The 22,810-nt window shown below is 40.6% G+C and overlaps 1 protein-coding gene across 1 annotated transcript in view; it reads right to left on the bottom strand.

Moving 5' to 3' along the window:
• The window catches only part of igsf21a (immunoglobin superfamily, member 21a), a 398,377-nt gene that overhangs the window by 64,538 nt on the left and 311,029 nt on the right, over nucleotides 1-22,810 (bottom strand). Inside the window, exon 5 of the mRNA XM_088339077.1 lies at nucleotides 15,021-15,136. Within this exon, the coding sequence (XP_088195203.1) occupies nucleotides 15,021-15,136 (116 nt within the window). The remainder of the gene's footprint in view (nucleotides 1-15,020; nucleotides 15,137-22,810) is intronic.

The raw sequence follows: 22,810 nt of genomic DNA on the forward strand, positions 1-22,810 counted from the left end.
TCAACCGTGCGTTGAAACAGATAATGCGCCTGCATGTGGGACTTTTCCTGAAGTTTTGTTGATGTTGACATTCCAATAGATGGATAAATAGATACTTTATTCATCCCCGTAGGGAAATTCACACTTCCAGCAGTCATGAAGGTCAAAATACAAGGGTTCCCCTTGACATTGTGTTCTAAATGCGGTATTTTGAAGTCAGAGTCGAAGTAGAACGAAGTTGAGAAAAGTCAGTAGAGTTTTTCAAGAACCGGCTTCTTCGGCTCGGCACACGAAAATGAACCGGCTCTTTCGGGTCCCAAATGGTTCTTCAGGTTGTTTTTGCTTCTTTCATCCCTATATGACCAACTGTTATGTAAAATTGTGCACATAATGACTTAAGGGAAGAGGGGGGGAGAACAAAAAAGAAAAACAAAAATACAAAAATGAAAAAGAACTGAAAAGCTGAGAAAAAAAAAAGAAACAAAAAAAGAAGAGATAAAAAGAAGGAAAAATTAAGAAAAAAAGCCAGAAAAAAAGAAAAGAAAGAAAAAAAGGTAAAAAAGTAAATAGAGAACAAAAAGAAAAAAGTAACAGCTAGGAAAAAATAAACACAATGATTTTTTTTTTTAAGGAATTAAAACAAAATAGGAAAAAAAAACAGGGAAAAAGAAGAAAAAGTTTGTGTTGCCTTCAAATAATTTCCTATTATATCAAGTCAATCTTGTTGCCAACATTGTACTTCCACGAAAAAAATGTGATTAAATACAGTTCTGTATCGTGCAACCGACTAGATAGATAGATCTAAATCTTTTTCTATGTGTCCAGGGAAACACCACCTCGTGTTAGCGAGTCCGTCTCCTCTCCGATTCCCGTAGGCTTTCGTGTCTCTGTATAGCGACGCTGAAGCCGGATTGCTCCGGGTAGCTCCGGGTGGCTACACGTTAGCGTCCGGATTGCTAAACGTGAGCCACGTTTCCGCAAAACACAGCAACTGCGCTCCCTGTGCGCTTTGATGTTTTCCACCAGCACTCGTTGATCTCATTTGGTAGTGAGTTCGCATTTACCAAGATTGCTGAGGGTATCGAAGACTTATAACGCCGCTAGCCGCTTAGCTAGCTCCGGTTCTTCCTCCACGATAGGCCCCATCATCACGCCGGCACGAGAATTCTTCAGGGCAAGGAGTTGATTCCTTGAATAAACGCATTTTTGTGCGCTAAAACCCATGTCCATAGGATAGAAGTAATCCATAGTGTAGTTGTCAAAACGGGAAGAAAAACACCGAAGAAAGGAGCAGACAATAAAACAAAAAAATCACAAAAAGTGAAAGATAACAGGGGAGCTGCTGGAAAGGCAGCCGCTCATGGCAGCGCCGCTTTGATGTAATTGTAATTGTAATTGTAATTGTCTATACAATTCGTCCATAGAATAAACAAACATCTTGTGATCTTGTGACGTGACCATACCACTAAAGTTTCAGTCTGTGCACAGTTGAAGACAGTTCTTCGTAGGGTCCACTGCAGGGTTGGGTAGGGTTGCTTTAACTGGATTACTGCCAAATGGTCCTGACACTTAGTCTTCGATCTGAACAAAATACGTCCTTTCCTGGAGGTAGGACTGGAACCATATCAGGGCAGGACCAGAGATGCCTACCCAGTCCTCTAACTTCTGCAACATGATCACATGATCGACTGTGTCAAATGCAGCACTCAGATCCAGCAGGACTAAGACTGAGACTTTAGTGGCAACACCTTGAGCATTTCTGCCTTTCTACCTGCTGCAGCCACAGCTCCAGCGGTGTTTTCCTGCAGTGTGGTTCTGTGCGTTGTCTTGCATGATAATGATTTGACTGCAGAAGACTCGCTGCCCACAAGGGTTGCGGTCAAGCCTTCCCGTTTTTGATTTGGATTTGATTTTCTTCTCTAAAATGACTTTAGTCTAAAAAAAATCTCATCTCATCTCATTAGGTGCACCGCTTATCCTCAGCAGGGTCGCGGGGGTGCTGGAGCCCATCCCAGCAATCATCGGGCAGTGGGCAGGGGACACCCTGAACTGGTTGCCAGCCAATCGCAGGGCTTGAAAAAAATCTATGATCCTTATTTTTAGTTTTTTTACTTGTCATTTTAAAAAGGGAGGGTCTCTATTATTTATCGCCTCCTAGTGGTGAGCAAATTTCATTCATTAAAAAAAATAATATTGAGTTGAAGAATAGGCAAAAACACATGAACTGTTATATAAATGTGCATTTATTTAAATATTTGTAGCTTGTAGGTAGCTGACGTGATCCCACAAAAACTAAAACCTGTCTTTTTTTCTCTATTTTTTGTCTTTTCATTTGCTTTCTTCTCCTTATTTACCTTCTTTTTTGTTTGTTTTACCTTTTTCTTACCATTTTCCTTACCTTCTTCTTTTTTCTTCTTTTACATCTCTTTCCTATTTTCCTTTCTCCTTATTTTTTCTGTCATGCTTTTTTTCTCTTGATTCGTTTCCACTTTTTTCATTTTCACCTTTCTTTATATTTCCTTGTTTCTATTTTACCTTTTTTATTTTTTTCAGTTTTTTTCCTTTGTAAAATGATGGGTGAAAATACAAAGAGAATAATGTTGCAGTTTTGTCACACTCTTCCGCCATAGTTTATATTTTTCCTTGTGTTTTGATCACTTGTTTTCGGTTCCACTACACCACATCTTTAAAGCAGAAAGTTACTTTTTGTTACTGATTGGCGCAATGGGCTCCTGATTTTGATATACCTTTATAAATAACAATTTATGTTATTACTATTTAGTTACTATGTTATTACTGTTCTTACCAGGTTGTAATAGAAGTAACTGTAATTCAACCACTAAAACATCATGTGAGTTGGAAATCATATTTATCAGTAAATAATAATGACCCATCATTGGTGAGCTACTTTAGGTTCCGGTCCGGAGCCTTCGCTCTGAGAAATGTTGGTCTACTCGTGATCCCAAGAGTCAAGAAGAAATCTGCAGGTTCGACAGCGTTTTCCATTCGGGCCCTGCTGCTGTGGAATGCTGTTTCCCCTGAGATTTGATCTGCAACCTAAGTGGAAATGTTTAAATCGAATTTTATAGCATATGAATGACCTATATTCCATGTGGACAATACAGTGGAACCTCGGTTTTCGAACGCCTCTCAGTTCAAACAAATCGGAGTCCGACCCAAAATTTTGAGGAATTCTTGCTTCGCTGTTCGGTCAAAAAATCGGAGTTCGAACGTCGGTAATGCGTGAGTGCGTACGCTAGGGTGCCATGCTGAGCGGCGTACGGGTGTTTTAGCCCCTTATTATGCCTCTCAAGAAAGTCCGTGCAAGCAGCAAAGTTGCTACAGGTGAAAAAAGAAAAGTAGTGCGTACAACTATTGCATTTAAGAAAGAAATCATAGCAACATATGAAGGAGTTGTGCGAGTGTCTGATCTTGCTAGGGAATACACTACCCTCCGCCTGCGCCTTCTGCTGACCACCACAAATGTAAGAAAACCTATTCATAATTATTTTCTTTGTCCTTTTTTTTTATTTTTACACGTTCATGTTAGCGTAATCTTTCATACGGAAGATTACGCTAAGGCGAACGCACGATTAACCTGGGTTAGCTTTAAGTTTACGTTAAACATTCAAGGTAAACATTCAGGGTGTTGGAACAGAGCCCAACATTGAGGGTGTTGGAACAGAGCCCAACATTGAGGGTGTTGGAACGGAGCCCCCTTTTCAATGAACCGCTCACCACTTGTTGTGGAGACCCGGGTGCTAAATGACTTGTAAACGACCTGATTTTTTTATTTTTACACGTTCATGTTAGCGTCATCTTTCGTAGGGAAGATTAAGATAACGCGAACGTACGATTAGCCTGGGTTAGCTTTATCTTTACGTTAAACATTTATGGTAAACATTCAGGGTGTTGGAACGGATTAAAACGATTTACATTATTTTTAATGGGAAAAATGATTTCGGTGATCGAAGAAATCGGTTTTCAAACAGGGTTCTGGAACGGATTATGGTCGAGAACCGAGGTTCCACTGTACTTACATGAGGTAGGCTAACTATTGCGGGGTGAATACCTTTTCAAAGCATTTTCTTTGTATTACTTTGTGACTGCGATCTTTTCAGTTATTTTCAATGAGATTACCAGCCGCTGCATGTGCTTGATAGCAGTCCTGAAAGCAATGTTCCCTGTCATTTTCCTTACGGGTCTGAGCGTTCAAACAAAGTCAGTGAGCAACGCTTGAAATAACAGTGAGCAACGGCAATCCCAAGTGTGGCAAGATAATTCATTACGAAACATGTCCAAAACTTGACATTTTGCTGAGTTTCCAGCAATGCAAAATAATTTTTCTCTTTTGAATGAATTGACTCCTGTACTATTGCATACGTCGTTTGTTCTTATAATTCTTTCACAAGATATCCATTTCTTTTTATTTCCTGACATGTTTTGTCGCATAATATTAACATTTTGGGGGGCTTATTGAGTCGGTTGTAAGATACAGAACTGTACTTAATCACATTTTTTAGTGGAAGTACAATGTTGGAAACAAGATTCACTTGGTATCATTGGAAATTATTTGAATGCAACACAAACTTTTTCTTCTTTTTTCTGTGTTTTTTTTTTCTACTTTTTTTTAAATTCCCTTCAAAAAAATCTCATTGTGTTTATTTTTTCCGAGCTGTTACTTTTTTTTGTTCTCTATTTATTTTTTTCCTACATTTATTTTTTTTCTTTTTTTTGGGGCTTTTTTTAAATTGTTCCGTCTTTTTTTCTCTTCCTTTTGTTTCTTTTTTTCTCAGTTTTACACTACTTTTTCATTTTGGTATTTTTTTCTTTTTTATTCTATCCCCCCCTTCCTTTAAGTCATTTTGTGCATAATTTGACATAACATTTGGTCATAAAGGGATGAAAGAAGCAAAAACAACCTGAAGAGCTGTTTAGGACCAGAAAGAGCCGGTTCCTTTTAGTGAGCCAAGCCAAAGAAGCCGGTTCTCTACTAACTTTACTCAACTTCGTTCTCTTTCGACTCGACTTCAAAATACCGCATTTAGGACACAACGTCGGGGGAACCCGTGGGTTTTGACCTTCATGCACTGTAGCTTTGACTTGAGTCGCTTCTTAATTAGTAATTTTGAGCCCTGATTTTTGTGCGCCGGCTAGATTTTCTTGTGCGCTGAGAATGTGCGAGCAGTGCGCAATTGCCTGAAAGCAAGCTTTTTGAGGGGCATGGCTGACATGCAGAACAATTTTCACTCTCCCGCAATGCAGCTATTACTATCGAATGGTTAAAATGGTAGAAATTCTATGCTGGTTGTCATCCAGCCCCGTTTTCGGGTTCGGCGTGAACTCTGTGGGTGGGACCCAGGAGGCTTAAAAGCTCTTCTCGACGTCATCGGCTTTCTTCCTTGTTAGGAGCATCATTATCGCGCCTCGCCTTTCAATCAGCCTGCTCTTTAGCGTCGAGAACGGGCTAACAAGCCGAACTGCAAAGCCATTAGCGTTGAAATCATCATCATCATCAACAGGTTTAGAAATATGAACAAATAGGGCTCGCTTTCAATTCATACAGTCATTCAGATTTATTTTTCAATCGAGAGTGGGCGAATCGGTCCGAAATTTAACATTATTAATACTAAGCATGGGCAGCACGGCGGCGCAGTGGTTAGGGCGTGTGTGGCACAGTTCTGAGGTCATGGGTTTAAATCCAGCTACCAACCTTCGTGTGCAGAGTGTGCAGGTTCTCCCCGTGCTTGCGTGGGTTTCCTCCGGGCACTCCGGTTTCCTCCCACATTCCAAAAACATGCATGTCAGCTTAATTGACCGGTCCAAATTGTCCCTAGGTGTGAATGAGCGAGTTGTCTGTCCCTGTGTGCCCTGCGACCAATGTTCCTTGTAATTTTCCTTACGGGTCTGAGCGTTCACACAAAGTCGGTGAGCAACGCTTGAAACAACAGTGAGCAACAGCAATCCCAAGTGTGGCAACTAAGTCCTTATCAAACATGTCCAAAACTTGACATCACGTTACATTTTGCTGAGTTTCCGACAATGCAAAATTATTTCTAATGTATTACTGCAAAGGTTGTACGGCCTACAAATGTCATTTGTTTTTACAACAATTCTTTCACAAGATTCCCATTTCTTTTTTTTCCTGGTATCTTTTGTCTCATTTTACTAACATTTTTGGGGGCTTATTGAGTCGGTTGCACGGTACACAACTGTATTAAATTAGATATTTCTAATGGAAGTTCAATGTTGGCAACAAGATTGACTCAATATAATTGGAAATTATTTAAATGCAACACAAACGTTTTCTTCTTTTTCCATGTTTTTTTCTATTTTATTTTAATTCATTTATTTTTTCCTAGCTGTTACTTTTTTTCTATTTGTTCTCTATTTACTTTTTTCCTTCAGTTCTTTCTTTTCTTTTTTTCTGTTTTTTTTCTGAACTTTTCTTTCTTTTATTTCTTCCTTTTGTTTTGTTTTTTCTCAACTTTTCACTACTTTTTCCATTTTGGTATTTTTTTTATTTTGTTCTATTTCCCCACCTTCCTTTAAGTCATTTTGTGCACAGTTTTACAAAATATTTGGTCATGTAGGGTTTAAGGAAGCAAAAGCAACCCGAAGAGCCGTTTGGAACCTGAAAGAGCCGGTTCTTTTTAGTGAGTCGAGCCTAAAAAGCCGGTTCCCGAAATACTCTACTGACTTTACTCAACTTAGTTCTACTTCGACCTGGACTTCAAAATATCGCATTTAGAACACAACGTCAGGGGAACCCGTGCATTTTTACCTTCATGCACTGTAACTTTGACTTAATTGGCTTCTTAATTTCGAGCCCTGATTTTTGTGAGCCGGATAGATTTTCTTGTGCGCTGAGAATGTGCGGGCAGTGCGCAATTGCGCACGCGCGCACCTTAGAGGGAGCATTGCCTGCGACTAGCTGGCAACCAGTTCAGGGTGTCCCCTGCCCACTGCCCGTAGACGGCTGGGATGGGCTCCAGCACCCCCGTGACCCTACTGAGGATAAGCGGTACAGATAATGGATGGATGGATAATATCAAGCAAGAACTTGGCTCTATACTATTTTTCTGAGATCGATACTTTCCTCCCAACAATTTCCTTTTAGCACAGATTTAATATGAAGATAGTGTAGGTTTCTACTCTCTCACCAAGCGCTCTTGGCAAGTCGAGGCAGTTCACGGAAACACACTTATCAAAAGCTAAATATGAGCGAGCCAAACCGGGAGTACAGCACGCTGTGTACCTTAGAAAAGGAAAATGCCAGGTGTCATTTCTGTCAATCAGCCTGGAAAAAAAAAATGTTCTGAAACGAGTATCACCATGTACAATACACAAAGGAGATGCTAAATAATACATATAGTCCCTTTGATGGTTGTTCAGTAGACATTAAAAAAATGAAGTTCGTTGAGTGTTTCTTTAACATGTTGCTGATAGTCTTTATTCCTGTTAATTTATATTCGTGTTCATGCTGTTATCTTCCACATTGACCAAAAAAACCCACTAGTTATTTACTAGTGAGATTTGGTACTGTGATGATACCTTGACCTCACGAGTAGTAACTACTGCATGCATACCTGTCAAGCTGTACGTTTTTGCCGTACAAAGTACGTTTATTATGCATTTTAAGACGTGTACGACGTACAATAAAATCTATACAGAAAAAGACAAATTTGTCAATTATGGGTACCATCCGGTATACACCAAACGGCAAATCAATCAAGTCAAACGAGTTCGAGTTGTGTAGTAAAAGTCCGTCTCTTTTTAGAGAACCGGATTTTTCGGCTCAAATCATTAAAGAGAGCGGGCTTTCAAACAGCTCACTTGCTTCGATGCATTATATTACGAATGATGATGTTGTATAAAGAAGTTTAGAAAAAAAAGAAGTATAAAAGGAGAAAATGAAAAAAGACAGGTTTGTGGATATCCCTTTTAATCAGTATATTACCAACAATAATTTAATGCAGAAAATAATTTAATAATTTGAATAAGGAAATGTATTATTCTACTTAATTATATTTGCAGGCAGCACGGCGGCACAGTGGTTAGCGCTTGTGCGGCACAGTTCATGTCATGGGAACCTCCTGCGTGGGTTCAAATCCAGCTCCAGACTTCCTGTGCGGAGTTTGTATGTTCTCCCCGTGCTTGCGTGGGTTTTCTCCGGGCACTCCGGTTTCCTCCCACGTTCCAAAAACATGCATTTCAGGTGAATTGGCCAGTCCAAATTGTCCCTAGGTGTGAATGAGCGAATGAGTTGTCTGTCCCTGTGTGCCCTGCGATTGGCTGGCAACCAGTTCAGGGTGTCCCCTGCCCACTGCTCGAAGATGGCTGGGATGGGCTCCAGCCCCCCCGCGACCCTAATGAGGATAAGCGGTACGGCTAATGAGATGAGATGAGATTATATTTGCATGTATTTTTTCCTTCTACAGTGAACGTCCAAGCGACTTCAATGTTGAACTTTTTTCATAATAAAGTTCATTCATGTCGAGCAACTCAATGTCTCACAACAAAATGTTCATTAACAATATATAGGATATAAGGAAACACATGTACAATATATCATGTTAAACTACATAAATAAACATGTTTGAAAAAAAAAAAAAAGATTTTTTACATATTTTCTAAGGGAAAATACGACAGTTTGTAAGGGCATGGAGCACACTCAATTTTGGGGAGCCATAGATCTCTGTTGGGACCCATAGAATTTTGAGCATGCGAGTCCCCGGGACCCATCACTTTTCACAGGTCAAATGAACTCTGTTTAGTGTCCGTTTTGTAGTTCGATCGATGTAGATACTATGCAGGGACGGGAGGCCAGTACCTATTAATTTTAAGACAGAGGCCGAGGGCCAATAAAAATTTGACCACGGGCTGTAAATGGCCCCCGGGACGGACTATGGACATCTAGCCTGAGGGATGAAGACTCAACCACTCAGCCATGTCACTGATGGAGAGATACTTGACTTCATGCAAAGCCCCAATCAGGGTTGGGTAGGGTTACTTTAACTGGATGACTTTCAATTACTTTTGGATGACTCCAATACCAAATATGCTCATAAAAGACAAAATAAACTAAATAGGAATAAAATGACTGAATTTTGTGCAGGCTTGGGGAGTAACGGAATACATGGAACGGCAAAAATGATGTTGGCAAGCTGTTTGGATTTATTTTCATTTTGTTTCTGTCGCATTTGATGTTAGTTTTGCCGGAGATCAAAGAGATCAAAGCCAGGAGAGAAAGCTTACCACGTGTTGTGAGTCATCATTTTATTCATATTTAGTTTATTTTGTCTTTTATTAGCATATTTAGTATTGGAGTCATCCAAAAGTAATTGAAAGTCATCCAGTTAAAGTAACCCTACCCAACCCTGGTTTCTGTTGCATTTTATGTCAGTTTTGCCGGAGATCAAAGCCAGGAGAGAAAGTTTACCACGTGTTGTGAGTCATCATTTTATTCAGATTTAGTTTCTTTTGTCTTTTATGAGCATATTTGGTATTGGAGTCATCCACAAGTCATTGAAAGTAATCCAGTTAAAGTAACCCTACCCAACCCTGGTTTCTGTCGCATTTTATGTTCATTTTGCCGGAGATCAAAGAGATCAAAGCCAGGAGAGAAAGCTTACCACGTGTTGTGAGTCATCATTTTAGTCATATTTAGTTTATTTTTTCATTTATTAGCATATTTGGTATTGGAGTCATCCAAAAGTAATTGAAAGTAATCCAGTTAAAGTAATCCTACCCAACCCTGGCCCCAATGCAGTCATGGATGAAGTGTAGTTCAACAGTAAGATGTCAAGAGCTTCACGCTTGGTGACACACCTCCATGCACATCTCCTCAGGCTTTTAATTCCTCCCATGAGAAGACAACAAGTCCTTCAAAAGCAGGTGTTCTCACTCCAACAGGCTGATTAAACCTCTTCTCTTCAGGCTGAGTGTCGAAGTGTGCGTGCATGGGCTACATTGTCCCCAGAGGACCAGGTTTGGCTGATTAGCTTTTTTTTTAGCATAAACACGAAATAAAAGCGGACTACTTTTACAAAGTTGCAGCGCAGACTTTTCATTATCAGTGTTCTCGTTTGCCGGCGTCCCTGTGTCCTAGACGCATCATTTTTGCTGGGGACGTATAGTCTCAAATGAACGTGCGTCCCAGGGACGCAACTTTTTTGACACTAAATTGTCATTATTACCCGATTACTTTTTTTTTTAAACAAAGATTTACCGCAAACTTTTCGTCAGGCAGATCTGCCATTGTTGTTTTGGTCTCGCGGTTCTAGTTCTCGTGTGCACGCCGATTTCGGCCAACGAGGTCTGGTTGCTTCGAGATGACGTCATTTTTGTGGTGCTTGTCGTCGAGGGAAGGTAAAAGTTAAGTACCTGTAACTGAAAAAACAGTTAGTATTAGGTGAAAATCAACAAAAAATTGGTCATTTCTTCAGTGTCAGTAATAAGTCGAAACATAATGCAGAAAGTGATAACAACGGCAATAATTCCGGCACGAAAAAAACGCCGGAGAAATTCTTCAGAAGACTGCGAAGGCAAGGAAAACACGTGTGTTGAAGCCAACGATTCGACAAAAGAAAATAAACAAAAGAATACTCCTAATGGACTCAATTATATTCCTGGTGACACTATGCGGAGGATGATAATGGATTGGACCTTGAGAAGGCATTACGACTGTGGCGGGAGAGCTAACCACAAAGAATATATGAACTGAAACATCTGAAGTGATAACTTGCTTTGTATTACCAATCAACTGTGATGATTAAAACTGCATGAATATATAGACACATATTTCAGCAATATTATTTTGTATAATGTACAATATTGTTGTGAACTGAAAAATCTGAAGTGATAACTGCTTTCTATTACCAATTCACTGTGATGATTAAAACTGCATGAATATATAGATTTATATTATATATATGTGATTTACAATTTCAAGCTCGATAAGACTAAATTTTGGGGACCCGTAGATCTCTGTTGGGACCCATAGAATTTTGAGCATGCGAGTCCCCCGGGGGCCATTACTTTTCAGAGCTAAAATGAACACTGTATTATCCACCCGACTCAAGTGTGGGCGTGCACACACACACTTAAGAAGTACTCTAATAGCATACCCACTCAGAAAAGCGGAAAAAGAAAACGGTGCGGTGTAATTTTCGTGGCAAGTCGATGCTCCTTGTTTAATCAGCAAATAACAAGCAGTGGAAGTCAACTTCTCCTTCTGTGCCTGATGCAAATTGCTCAACTTGGAACAAAAAAATGCCTTCCTTTTTATAGTTTTTGAATAGCCTGGAAAACTGTGTTTCAACATAATTCAGTTGACTATTTCATATTGGTGTTGTACAACCCAAACTCAGTGTTCATTTTACCTCTTAAAAGTGATGGGTCCCGGGATTCGCATGCTGAAAAATCTATGGGTCCCAACAGAGATCTATGGCTCCCCAAAATTTAGTCTTATCCAGGTTGAAATTGTAAATCGGTGACAAATATATCATATAAATCTATTAATTCATTCAGTTTTAATCATCACAGTTTATTGGTATTGAAAATCAATTATTACTTCAAGATTTTTCAGTTCACAACAATATTGTACATTATACAAAATAATATTGCTGAAATAATTATATGAATCTATATTTTCATTCAGTTTTAGTCATCACAGTTAATTGGTAATACAAAGCAGTTATCACTTCAGATTTTTCAGTTCATATATTCTTCGTGGTTGGCTGTCCCGACACAGTTGTAATGCCTTCTCAAGGTCCAATCATTTATCATCCTCCTCATAGCGTAACCAGGAATATATTTTAGTCCTTTTTTTTGCTAGAAGTTTACTTTTGTTTATTTTCTTTCGTTGAATCGTTCGATTCGGCACACGTGTTTTCCTAGCCTCCGCGATCTTCTGAAGAATTTCTTCGCCGTTTTTTCGTGCCGGAATTATTGCCGTTGTTATCACTTTCTGCAATATGTTTCGAGTTATTACTGACACTGAAGAAATTACCAATTTTGCGTTGATTTTAACCTAATAACTAACGTGATCTTGTTGGCCGAGATCGGAGTGCGGACGAAAACTCGAACCGCGAGACCAATACAACAATGGCGGATCTGCCCGACGAAATGTTTGAAGTGCGGTAAATCTTTGTTGTTGGCGGCGGCAGTAGCTCAGGAGGAAGAGCGATCGTCTTAGGATTAAGGGATCCCAGTTCGAATCCCGGCTCGTCCGTGTTACATGTCGAAGTGTCCTTGGGTAAGACACTGAACCTCTAATATCCCCAATAAGCAGGTTAGCGTCTTACATGGCTGCAATACAAGGCCGCTATTGGGAAATGTGGAGCACATTGTAAAGCGCTTTGGGAAGTCATTGACTTGAAAAGCGCCATTTAAATGCAGATCATTTTATTTCAGTTAAAAAAAAAGTAATGGGGTAGGAATGACAATTTTGTGTCAAAAAAGTTCCGTCCCGGGGACGCACGTGATTTGACACGATGCGTCCCCAGCAAAAATGATGCGTCTAGGACGCAGGGACACGGGCAAACCAGAACACTGTATATATAATATATATATTTAAACCATTTAAAACCATGAATCCTATAAAAACCGAAAGACTCAATCCTCGACATCTTGACCAATAAAGCTTGAACAATATCTGCATCTTAAATGTCTGATAGCAAACATTCTGATTTTCTCCATTTTTTTTCTTTTTTGTTTCTTGCAAATTTCGTTACATCAATCACAGCATGCATATCCCCGTCCAAATCAATGGTGACTTTATAAAAGGCTTCCCGGCCAAGATTCACCACAGGGGGCGTCGTCCCGCTGAGTCGGTTCCTGAGACGGAAATCAAATTCACCCTGCTCTCACCTCTTGCTCGCCTTGTAATTGCTATAGCGACGAGCAAGGGGACCTGAGAGTGCATTAGCATGCGCATGTGTGGACAGTGATTAATGACTCACCGAGTGGGCTGGGAGCGTGGAGTATGGAGGGGCAGTTGCTTGGGGAGGGGCCCAATTCTGGCTCTCTCCCAACTCAAGGGCCATCTTAGTTTTCGAGGACTCTTGGCCAATTAGTGCTTTTTAGATTCATCTATACTTGGTGTATCTAAGCCACAGGTGTCAAGCAGACGGCCCGCGGGCCAGATCAGGCCCGTTAAGGGATTGAATCCGGCCTGCGAGACAACACTCACAGGAGCGCAAGAGAAAAACAAGCTGCAGGTTGAAATATGTCAACTTCATGTTGCCAAAGCCAGGTGCCTCTCACAAAGAAACTGTACTTGTATTTATTTCTCTCTTTCTCTCTCTCTCTCTCTCTCTCTCTCTCTCTCTCTCTCTCTTTCTCTCTCTCTCACTCTTTCTTTTCCACCCCTTTTCTCCCACTCTGTCTCTGTCTCTTTCTCTCTCTGTGTCTTTTGCTCTAACTTCCTTTTTTCCTATTCTCTCTGTTCTCTTTTCTCTCCTTCTGTATTTCTATTTCTCTTTGGATTTCTTTCTTCCTCTCCCTTTCTTTTCCCCCTCTCTCACGACTTTTTATCCTCTCTCTCTCTCTCTCTCTCTCTCTCTCTCTCTCTCTCTCTCTCTCTCTCTCTCTCTCTCTCTCTCTCTCTCTCTCTCTCTCTCTCTCTCTCTCTCTCTCTCTCTCTCTCTCTCTCTCTCTCTCTCTCTCTCTCTCTCTCTCTTTCTCTCTCTATCTTCTTTCTCTCTGATATTCTCTCTCTCTTCTTTCTCTCTAATATACCAGTCCGGCCCTCGACAGAATGTTCTATCTTGTGGCCCCGAGTTAAAATGAGTTTGACACCCCTGTGCCAGAATTTCTGTTGCAGTGCCTTGCGAAAGTATTGGCCCCCAATAACTTTTTGAGGCGTCAAACTTAAGATTAAAAAAGCATTCGAATCAAGCACATTTGCGAGACAATCTTTAAAAACAGCAATCTGTTCAACAATGTATATTGTGCAAACAAATATAAAATTGATAAGTGGGTGTTGCAAAAATATTGGCTCCCTTTGAGTTGATACAGCCACTAGCTTTTTGTGTATGTCTTCCTAAGATTATCACATTTTTGCCTAAACTTCCTTACGAAACAACTCAAGTTCCTTAAGGTTTAATGGTGATCGATGGTCGCGCAGTATTTTAAAAATCCCTCAGTGTTGAGGTCTGGACTGAAACGCCATACGGGCCTTATTCTGGTATTCTTTCAGAAAGGCCATTTTGGCACTTTTCCATAAAGGTCAGATTAAAATGATGTGAAATTGTCTTGTATCCAATTCTGGTTTTGAACTTTTCTGGTGTGTTTCTAGGTTTTCCTGATACTGGCTGTTCTCCAGTCTGTCATGTCCTGCACGGTTGTCATGGTGCCCAGCTGGCCCCGCCCCTTGACACCGGCTGACCTGCATTTTCCTGATTACTCCTATGGGTACTTAAACTGCCTTTTGGAACTGCTCTTTGCCAGATCGTTGTTTACACTTGTTTGAACCTGTTTATGCTTGTTGGACTTTGTTGCACTTCGGTGTAACATTCTGTGTGATTCCTGTTAAATGCCTAGTCTGTAAATCTGCCTGCGTTTTGATCCTGTTTTGTTTTTGGTCCGTTTGTGTGTTGGACAATTTTTTTTCTCAATTAAAGTGACAGTTCGTCTACGCAAATGAGTTCCCACTTCCTGATTCCCGGTCCGTTTCGTGACACAGTCTTTCTTTCATAGACCTCTGAGCCCGACTTAATGACACATATGTGCATTCAGTCACTTTTAGTCATTTAGGTCAACATCGGATCAAGTCATCAGGAAAATCCTAGAGTCAGTTGGCTGAGCTGAGGGAACAGGAGAACGTTTCAGTATTGACATAAAATGTTGAGCTAATTTGGTTTTATTTTTAGAAAATATTTTCAGTTTTTTAGTTTTTTTATTAAGTCTGACATGACAAAAAGTTCTTGGGTGACAAAAAGTTCTTGGGTGGGGAGGGTCTGTACTTTCGTTGGGGACTGTATGAGAAGACAAAGACAGAGTTTTTTGGACAGTAATGGAGAAGATTTCAAACTTACCGACGGAGCGGGCTTTCCTCCCTTGGCGGTGCAAACCAGCGTGAAGTTCTGGGCTTGGTATCGACTGAACGGCGCCGGTGTGTTCTCGGCCATCACTGAGATGTTGTTCGGCGGAGCTGATAGGATCCAACACACAAGCAGACACGTTTTATACGTCTGGCAAAAATCCCTGGCTGTTATTCAACTCACCGCTTAAAGATGAGCAGAACTGTTAAGAACCTGATCTCAAAGTCTGAAATGCCATTTTCAATAAAGTATTTTATGGACCTTGGGTCTCAGACCTTTTTCAAGCTGAGAACAAAATTTATAACTGATGTTATGCCTGCTGTATGTTGTTACTATGTTATTTCAAGTCAAGTCATTTTTATTTGTGACGCCCTTAATCACAAAGAGTCTCAAAGGGCTGCACAGACCACAGATTATTGCAAACCACAGACTATTATGACACCATCCCCTGATCTGAAACCAACATGAGGGCAAGGAAAAACTCAAAAACCTCAACATGAGGAAAATGAAGAAACCTTGAGAAAGGACCAGGCTGCAATGGATGTTGCAATAACAAATAGTACACATATATTGTCAACAAAAAATATAGGTTATTCATATACTATAGAGTAGAAGTGTGTTTTAAGCTTAGATTTAAACATTTCCACTGAGGTTGCAGATCGGCTCTCGGGATAATTAGTATGTATTGGGTTTAACAGATGCAGTCAACCACTAAAGCATCATTTATTGGACTATCACAATGACCCAGAATCTGTTAACTATTCCCAGAACAGGTCCGTGGCCACCCTGCTGTCCTCAATGGAATTCCATAGCTAATTTGTGGTTCATTGTCCTTGTGCCAATCCAATGTGCTTTTCTGAAAGTTCGTATTGCGAAATGATTTATGCAATCCAGTTTTTTTGACACGCTGGGTGCACGCATCACAGAAAATGTAGTCTCCATTATCATCCTCCTCATAACGTAACCAGGAATATAATTGAGTCCATTTTGGCAGAAAAGTTCTTTTCTTGTTTGGAGTATTCTTTTGTTTTTTTTCTTTCGTCGAATCGTTCGCTTCAAAACACGTGTTTTCCTTGCCTTCTCTGTCTTCTGAAAAATGTCTCCGCCGTTTTTTTGTGCCGAAATTATTGCCGTTGTTACCACTTTCTGTATAATGTTTTGACTTATTACCGACGCTGAAGAAATGACCAATTTTTTGTTGATTTGCACCTAATACCAACTGTTTTTTCGGAGGGATTACTAATCTGTCACTCGACAACCACCAAAACAATGACCTTATCTCAAAGCAATGAGATCTTGTGCAGACGAAAACTCGAAGCGCGAGACCAAAACAACAATGGCGGATCTGCCTGACGAAAATTTGGAGTGCGGTAAATTTTTGTTTAAAAAAATAAAAATAAAAAGTAATCGTGTAATGGATGCACATTGATTTGACACTATACGTCCCCAGCAAAAATGACGGTTCTAGAACGCAGGGACGCAGGCAAACGAGAACACTGGGTTTCAAATGGCGTGACTAAGTCTCCAGCTTCCTCACAAAGACAAAACCTATGCCAGCGGGTGCAGCCCCACACTCTAACAAGAAAGGTCACGGTGTCGTTGTTAATGTGTATCTATCTTAAAAAGACATGCCACAGCAGTAAATTGATTTAAGGAAGGTTGGGGATTTCCACGCCTTCTAATTGCTTATTGATGTCATTCATATGCTTGTAAATGAACCTGAAGACACTCCATTAGCTCGCAGATCACCAACAACCTGTCTCCGCAAAGGAGTCCTCTTGAAGTCCATAACATGGGGTGGCAGTAGCACTCATCTTGGAATCAAGAGGTCACAGGTTTGATTCCAGGCTTAAGTGTAAAGCACATTGTAAAGCGCTTCGAAAAGTGCTACGTAAATGCAGATCATTTGTATTTAACACCAGATACATAACAGTAACATACGTGAGGCAATAGTAGATGTCTAATATTAAAAACATCCATCTGTCATGCCCTGCATGGTCGCCATGACAACCAGCTGGTCCCGCCCAGTGACACCGGCTGACACAGATTGTCCTAATTGCGTTTGGGATTCTTAAGGGCTGGTTTGGGGACTGCCAGTTGCTGGTTCATTGCATTGCTCTGTATTGCTCTGCTCTGTTCTGTTTTGTTTGACTCGAAGAAGACCTGTCATGCCCGTTTGTCCGAGTTAGTACCTTTAAGCCTGTTTTGTAGGTGAAATGAAATGAAATAATCTGCATTTATATAGCGCTTTTCAAGTCAATGACTTCCCAAAGCGCTTTACAATGTGCTCCACATTTCCCAAGAGCGGCCTTGCAGCCATGTAAGGCGCTAACCTGCTTATTGGGGGTATTAGAGGTTCAGTGTCTTACCCAAGGACACTTCGACATGTAATACGGACGAGCCGGGATTCGAACTGGGATCCCTTGATCCCAAGACGAGCGCTCCACCTCCTGAGCTACTGCCGCCCCAGCTATTACCTAGTCTGAGTTCCTGTTTGCCTGTAAGCCTGTTTTTGTTTTGTTTTTTGTCCCTGCGTGTTGGACAATTTTTATTTTCTAAATAAAAGTAACTGATTGTTACGCAATTTAGTTCCCCCCCTGCCTCCCCGGTCCGGTTTCGTGACACCATCCATCCATTATCTGTACCGCATATCCTCAGTGGGGTCGCGGGGGTGCTGGAGCCCATCCCAGCTATCTTCGAGCAGTAGGCAGGGGACACCCTAACTGGTTGCCAGACAATCGCAGGGCACACAGGGACAGACAACTCACTCATTCATACCTAGGGACAATTTTGACCGGTCAATTCACCTGACACGCATGTCTTTGGAATGTGGGAGGAAACCGGAGTGCCCTGAGGAAACCCACGCAAGCACAGGGAGAACATGCAAACTCCGCACAAGAAGGTTGGTAGCTGGATTTGAACCCATGACCTAACCACCTCACTACCATGCTGCATTTTTTTAAAAACAGAATAAACATATTGATATGAAAAACGCATTTTCTAATAAATGGTGAGCATCACAAAATAAACATTATTTAACTGGGACTTTTTGTGTTTTAAAGGTTGTTCTGATTTTATAAAGAACAAAAACACATTTCAGTTGAAAAATAAGACAAAAAAAAAAATACAATTTACCACCTGACCTGTCCATGGATACATTAACTACATTTTTTCCTCAATATTCTTTCTGAACTTTATTGCAATATTGGCTTACAATCAACATGTTTAGGTTGTCAAATGATTTTTTTCAAGTATTATTGTTTATTCAATAATATTAAGTTTATACATTATTAATCATTAAACGAAATACAAAAACTGAACTCAAATAATACTTAGAATGAGTTAAAATACATCCATCCATTATCTGCACTGCTTATCCTCAGTAGGGTTGCGGGGGTGCTGGAGCCCCAGGGGACACCCTGAACTGCTTGCCAGCCAGTCCCAGGGGACACAGGGACAGACAATTCACCTGCTCATTCACACCTAGAGACAATTTGGACCAGCCAATTAACCTGACATGCATGTTTTAGGGAATGTGGGAGGAAACCGGACTTGAACCCTAAACCTCCGCACAGTCGGGCTGCACGCTAACCACCCAGCCAAATTACTGTAATCCTTCAATTTTGTTTGATTACAAAAACGTGTGAATTAAATATAAACCGACCTCATTTGAAATATCATTTTCGAGGAGGGGAGTAGGACGTGCGAACTTCGAGTGCTAAAATCAGGCTTCACAGACTACTCACATTGCCCATCCCCAATTTAGAAGAAATATGTTGCTCAGGTTATGAATTAATATCGATAATATCAACAGTACCGTAAACTCTGGACTATAAGCCGCTACTTTTATCCCAAACCTTCAACCCTGCGGCTTATTCAGTGATGCGGCCAATTTATGTCATTTTTCTAACAGCCGCCAGCGGCGCTCGAGTACAAAAGGTAAGATTTAGACCGGTGGAATACATGCGCCGAGGAAGACTGCAACGTCTTGGCTTGTGCATACAGTAAGTTAAATTAGCGTAAACATATCCTCATCATGCAAATTGCAAAAAGAAAGGCACATGACGTAGCTTTCAAGCTGAAAGCAAACGAACAGTCCGATAGAGAAGGAAACAGAGCTACTGCACGTAAACTTCACTTTGCGAGCGTGTTGCTAGCGTGTTTTTGAATAAGGGAGCGTGGGACGACGTCTATGTGACAAAGTCTCTTTCCCATACTGGGGAAGACGACTTTGATGATGTCAGGAAAATGAGGACGGTATGTTTTTTTTAACAGACCTGTCTACTGTGCTGCGATCATGTTGCTAGTAGCTTTTTGCTACCCTTCACAGGCACAGTTTGGGATGAAAGTTATAATATTATAATTAAAGCGTTGAAAACTCTCTCGGTGTACCGTCTTTCTTTGTAAATATGTGTAACCCATGTATAATATGTATTTGCACCTGTATATTTTTGTAATCTATTTATTTGAGACACTTATTCTGATATGTTTTGCGAATTAAAAAGAGGGGCGGAGCAAACGCGGGCTGACGGGAAGTGGGGTAAAGGTGAGTGAGACCTGTTGTCGCGGCGGACAATAGTGGATATATATTTTTCCCACCTTTAACTTTGGAAATATAGACTTTTTTTTCCTTGGATTATTTTCAACGGGTACCCGGACTCTGCAGGTCTGCATCAAACCTTAAGTACCGTTATCATTTTCTGTTCATTTTGCCGGCTGTGGTTTTTGGACTGTGTACTTTATATTCAGTTACAATCGCGGGACTTAAAGCCGGGTTTGGGCTAATTTTGTGATTGTATCACATGTCATAATGTGGGCGCATGCGGCTTATATACAGGTGCGGCTTGTGTAAGTACAAAATCGGTTCACCTCTTAAAATGTGGTGGCTTAAAATCAGGTGCGCTCTATAGTCCGGAATTTACGGTAAGTGTTAAATAGCCTTTGCCAGACGGATAATCGCTTCTAATCCCCTGACAAGTACCTTTGCCAGCAAGCCTCTACAATCAGCGCTCTCGACTTCTTGCTGCAAAAACTGCGGGGATAAATAATTCATCAGCACACGCTCTGGTTTCCCACCATGTCGGGTCGACGAGCGCTCACAGACTAAAAAGAACAAAAACAAGATCCTGCGAAGGATTAAGACCATCGTATGAGTCTCACTTTCAGTTCCCCAAGTCCATTGCTCTGGTCGTTGTGTCCTGATCAATGTTCCCTGTCATTTTCCTTACGGGTCTGAGCGTTCACACAAAGTCGGTGAGTCAGCTTGAAACAACAGTGAGCAACCATAATCCCAAGTCTGGCAACTAAGTCATTATCAAATATGTCCAAAACTTGACATCAAGTTACATTTTGCTGAGTTTCCGGCAATGCAAAATGATTTTTCTCTTTTAAATGAATTGACTCATGTACGATTGCAAAGGTTGTACGGCCTACAAACGTCGTTTGTTTTTACAATTTTTTCACAAGATATCCATTTCTTTTTATTTCCTGATATATTTTGTCGCATAATATTAACATTTTTTGGAGCTTATTGAGTCGGTTGCAAGATACAGAACTGTACTTAATCAAATTTTTGAGTGGAAGAACAATGTTGGCAACAAGATTCACTTGATATAATTAGAAATTATTTCAATGCAACACAAACTTTCGTTCAGTTTTTTATTTTTTTTAATTCCTTTAAAAAAATCTCATTGTGTTTATTTTTTCCTAGCTGTTACTTTTTTCTTTTTGTTCTCTATTTACTGTTTTCCTTTGTTTCTATCTTTTCTTTTTTTCTGTCTTTTTTTCTGATTTTTTCCTTTTTTTCTTCCTTTTGTTTCTTTTTTTCTCAGCTTTTCACTACTTTTTCATTTTGGTATTTTTTTTTTCTTTTTTGTTCTATCCCCCCCTTCCTTTAAGTCATTTTGTGCATAATTTTACATATTATTTGGTCATATAGGGATGAAAGAAGCAAAAACAACCTGAAAGAGCCGGTTCCTTTTAGTGAGCCAAGCCATTGAAGACGGTTCTCGAAAAACTCTACTGACTTTACTCAACTTCGTTGTACTTCGACCTTGACTTCAAAATACCACATTTAGAACACAACGTCAGGGGAACCCGTGTATTTTTACCTTCATACACTGTAACTTTGACTTAATTGGCTTCTTAATTAGCAATTTCGTGTCATGTCCAGCATGGTCGCCGTGGCGACAGGCTGGACCCGCCCCCTTGGCACCGGCTGTAGCGGATTTCCTAATTTGCGTGTGTGCTTCATAAAGGCGGGTTTTGGGGATTGCCGGTTGCGGGTTCATTGCGTTTTCTGTTCTACATTAATCTGTTCTGTCTGACTTGAGGAAACCTGTGTTTGTACGTTCTGAGTAAAAGCCTGTTTTGTGAGTATTCCTAGTCTGAGTTCCTGTTTGCATGTAAGCCTGTTTTTGTTTTTGTCCCTGAGTGTTGGACGACTTTTATTTCCTAAAGTAATCTGATCGTTAACGCGCATGAGTTCACCCTTTCTGCCTCCTGCCTCCGATCTGGTCCGGTCTCGTGACATTTCGAGCCCTGATTTTTGTGAGCTGGCTAGATTTTCTTGTGCATGGAAAAGCTATGCGCACGCGCGCAGTTTAGAGGGAACATTGGTCCCTATACAGCATGTAGATCAAATACAAACTTCTCAAAGAAAGGACCATTTTTGAATCTGAGAAACTTTTGGAAAAAAAGATCAAGTAAATGCGGAACCCTTTTCAAAAGACTGATGCACAGATTTCAAAATTCCAACTCACCTTTTCCTCCGTATATCATAAAAGAGCTTCACGCAGTTTACACGCAGAGCAGAGGAAGAAACTCCTCGGCTGGAATTCAGATTGTTCTTGCTTTTTTTTTTGTTTGCTGAGACTTTTGAATCGCAGTCAGGTTTTTATTCAAGTCTCTATGAAAATGTCACTGCAAACGATCTTTTTATATGAAAAATACATCAGCACTTCATTTTGTTTTCTTAAATAAGGTTGTGATGATGTGATGTAGGGGCAACCATACTATGGAGCTAATTAAGAAGCCAAATAAGTCAAAGTTACAATGCATGAAGGTAAAAATACAAGGGTTCCCCTGACGTTGTGTTCTAAATGCGGTATTTTGAAGTCAAGGTCGAACGAAGGTAGAACGAAGTTGAGTAAAGTCAGTAGAGCTTTTCGAGAACCGGCTTCTTCGGCTCGGCTCACTAAATGGAACTGGCTCTTTCGGGTCCTGAACGGCTCTTCAGGTTGTTCTTGCTTCTTTCATCCCTATATGACCACATATTATGTAAAGTTATTAACAGAATGACATAAAGGAAGGGGTAATAGAACAAAACAGAAAAAAAAAAAAAAAGAAAAATGATGAAAAGCTGAGAAACAAAGAAACAAAAGGAAGAGAAAATAGAAGGAAAAATTCAGAAAAAAGCAAGAAAAAAAGAAAAGAAAGAAACAAAGGTAAAAAAGTAAATAGAGAACAAAAAGAGGGGGCAGCACAGCGGCGCAGTTGTTAGCGTGTGTGCGGCACACTTCTAAGGTCTTGGGAACCTCCTGCGTGGGTTCAAATCCAGCTCCAGACTTCCTGTGCGGAATTTGTATGTGCTCCCCGTGCTTCCGTGGGTTTCCTCCGGGCACTCCGGTTTCCTCCCACATTCCAAAGCCATGCATTTCAGGTGGATTGGCCGGTCCAAATTGTCCCTAGGTGTGACTGAGCGAATGAGTTGTCTGTCCCTGTGTGCCCTGCAATTGGCTGGCAACCAGTTCAGGGTGTCCCCTGCCCACTGCCCGGAGATGGCT

The sequence above is a fragment of the Urocampus carinirostris genome, chromosome 6 (assembly GCF_059441175.1).
Source record: "Urocampus carinirostris isolate Australia breed hairy pipefish chromosome 6, RoL_Ucar_1.0, whole genome shotgun sequence".
NCBI classification, from domain to species: domain Eukaryota; kingdom Metazoa; phylum Chordata; class Actinopteri; order Syngnathiformes; family Syngnathidae; genus Urocampus; species Urocampus carinirostris.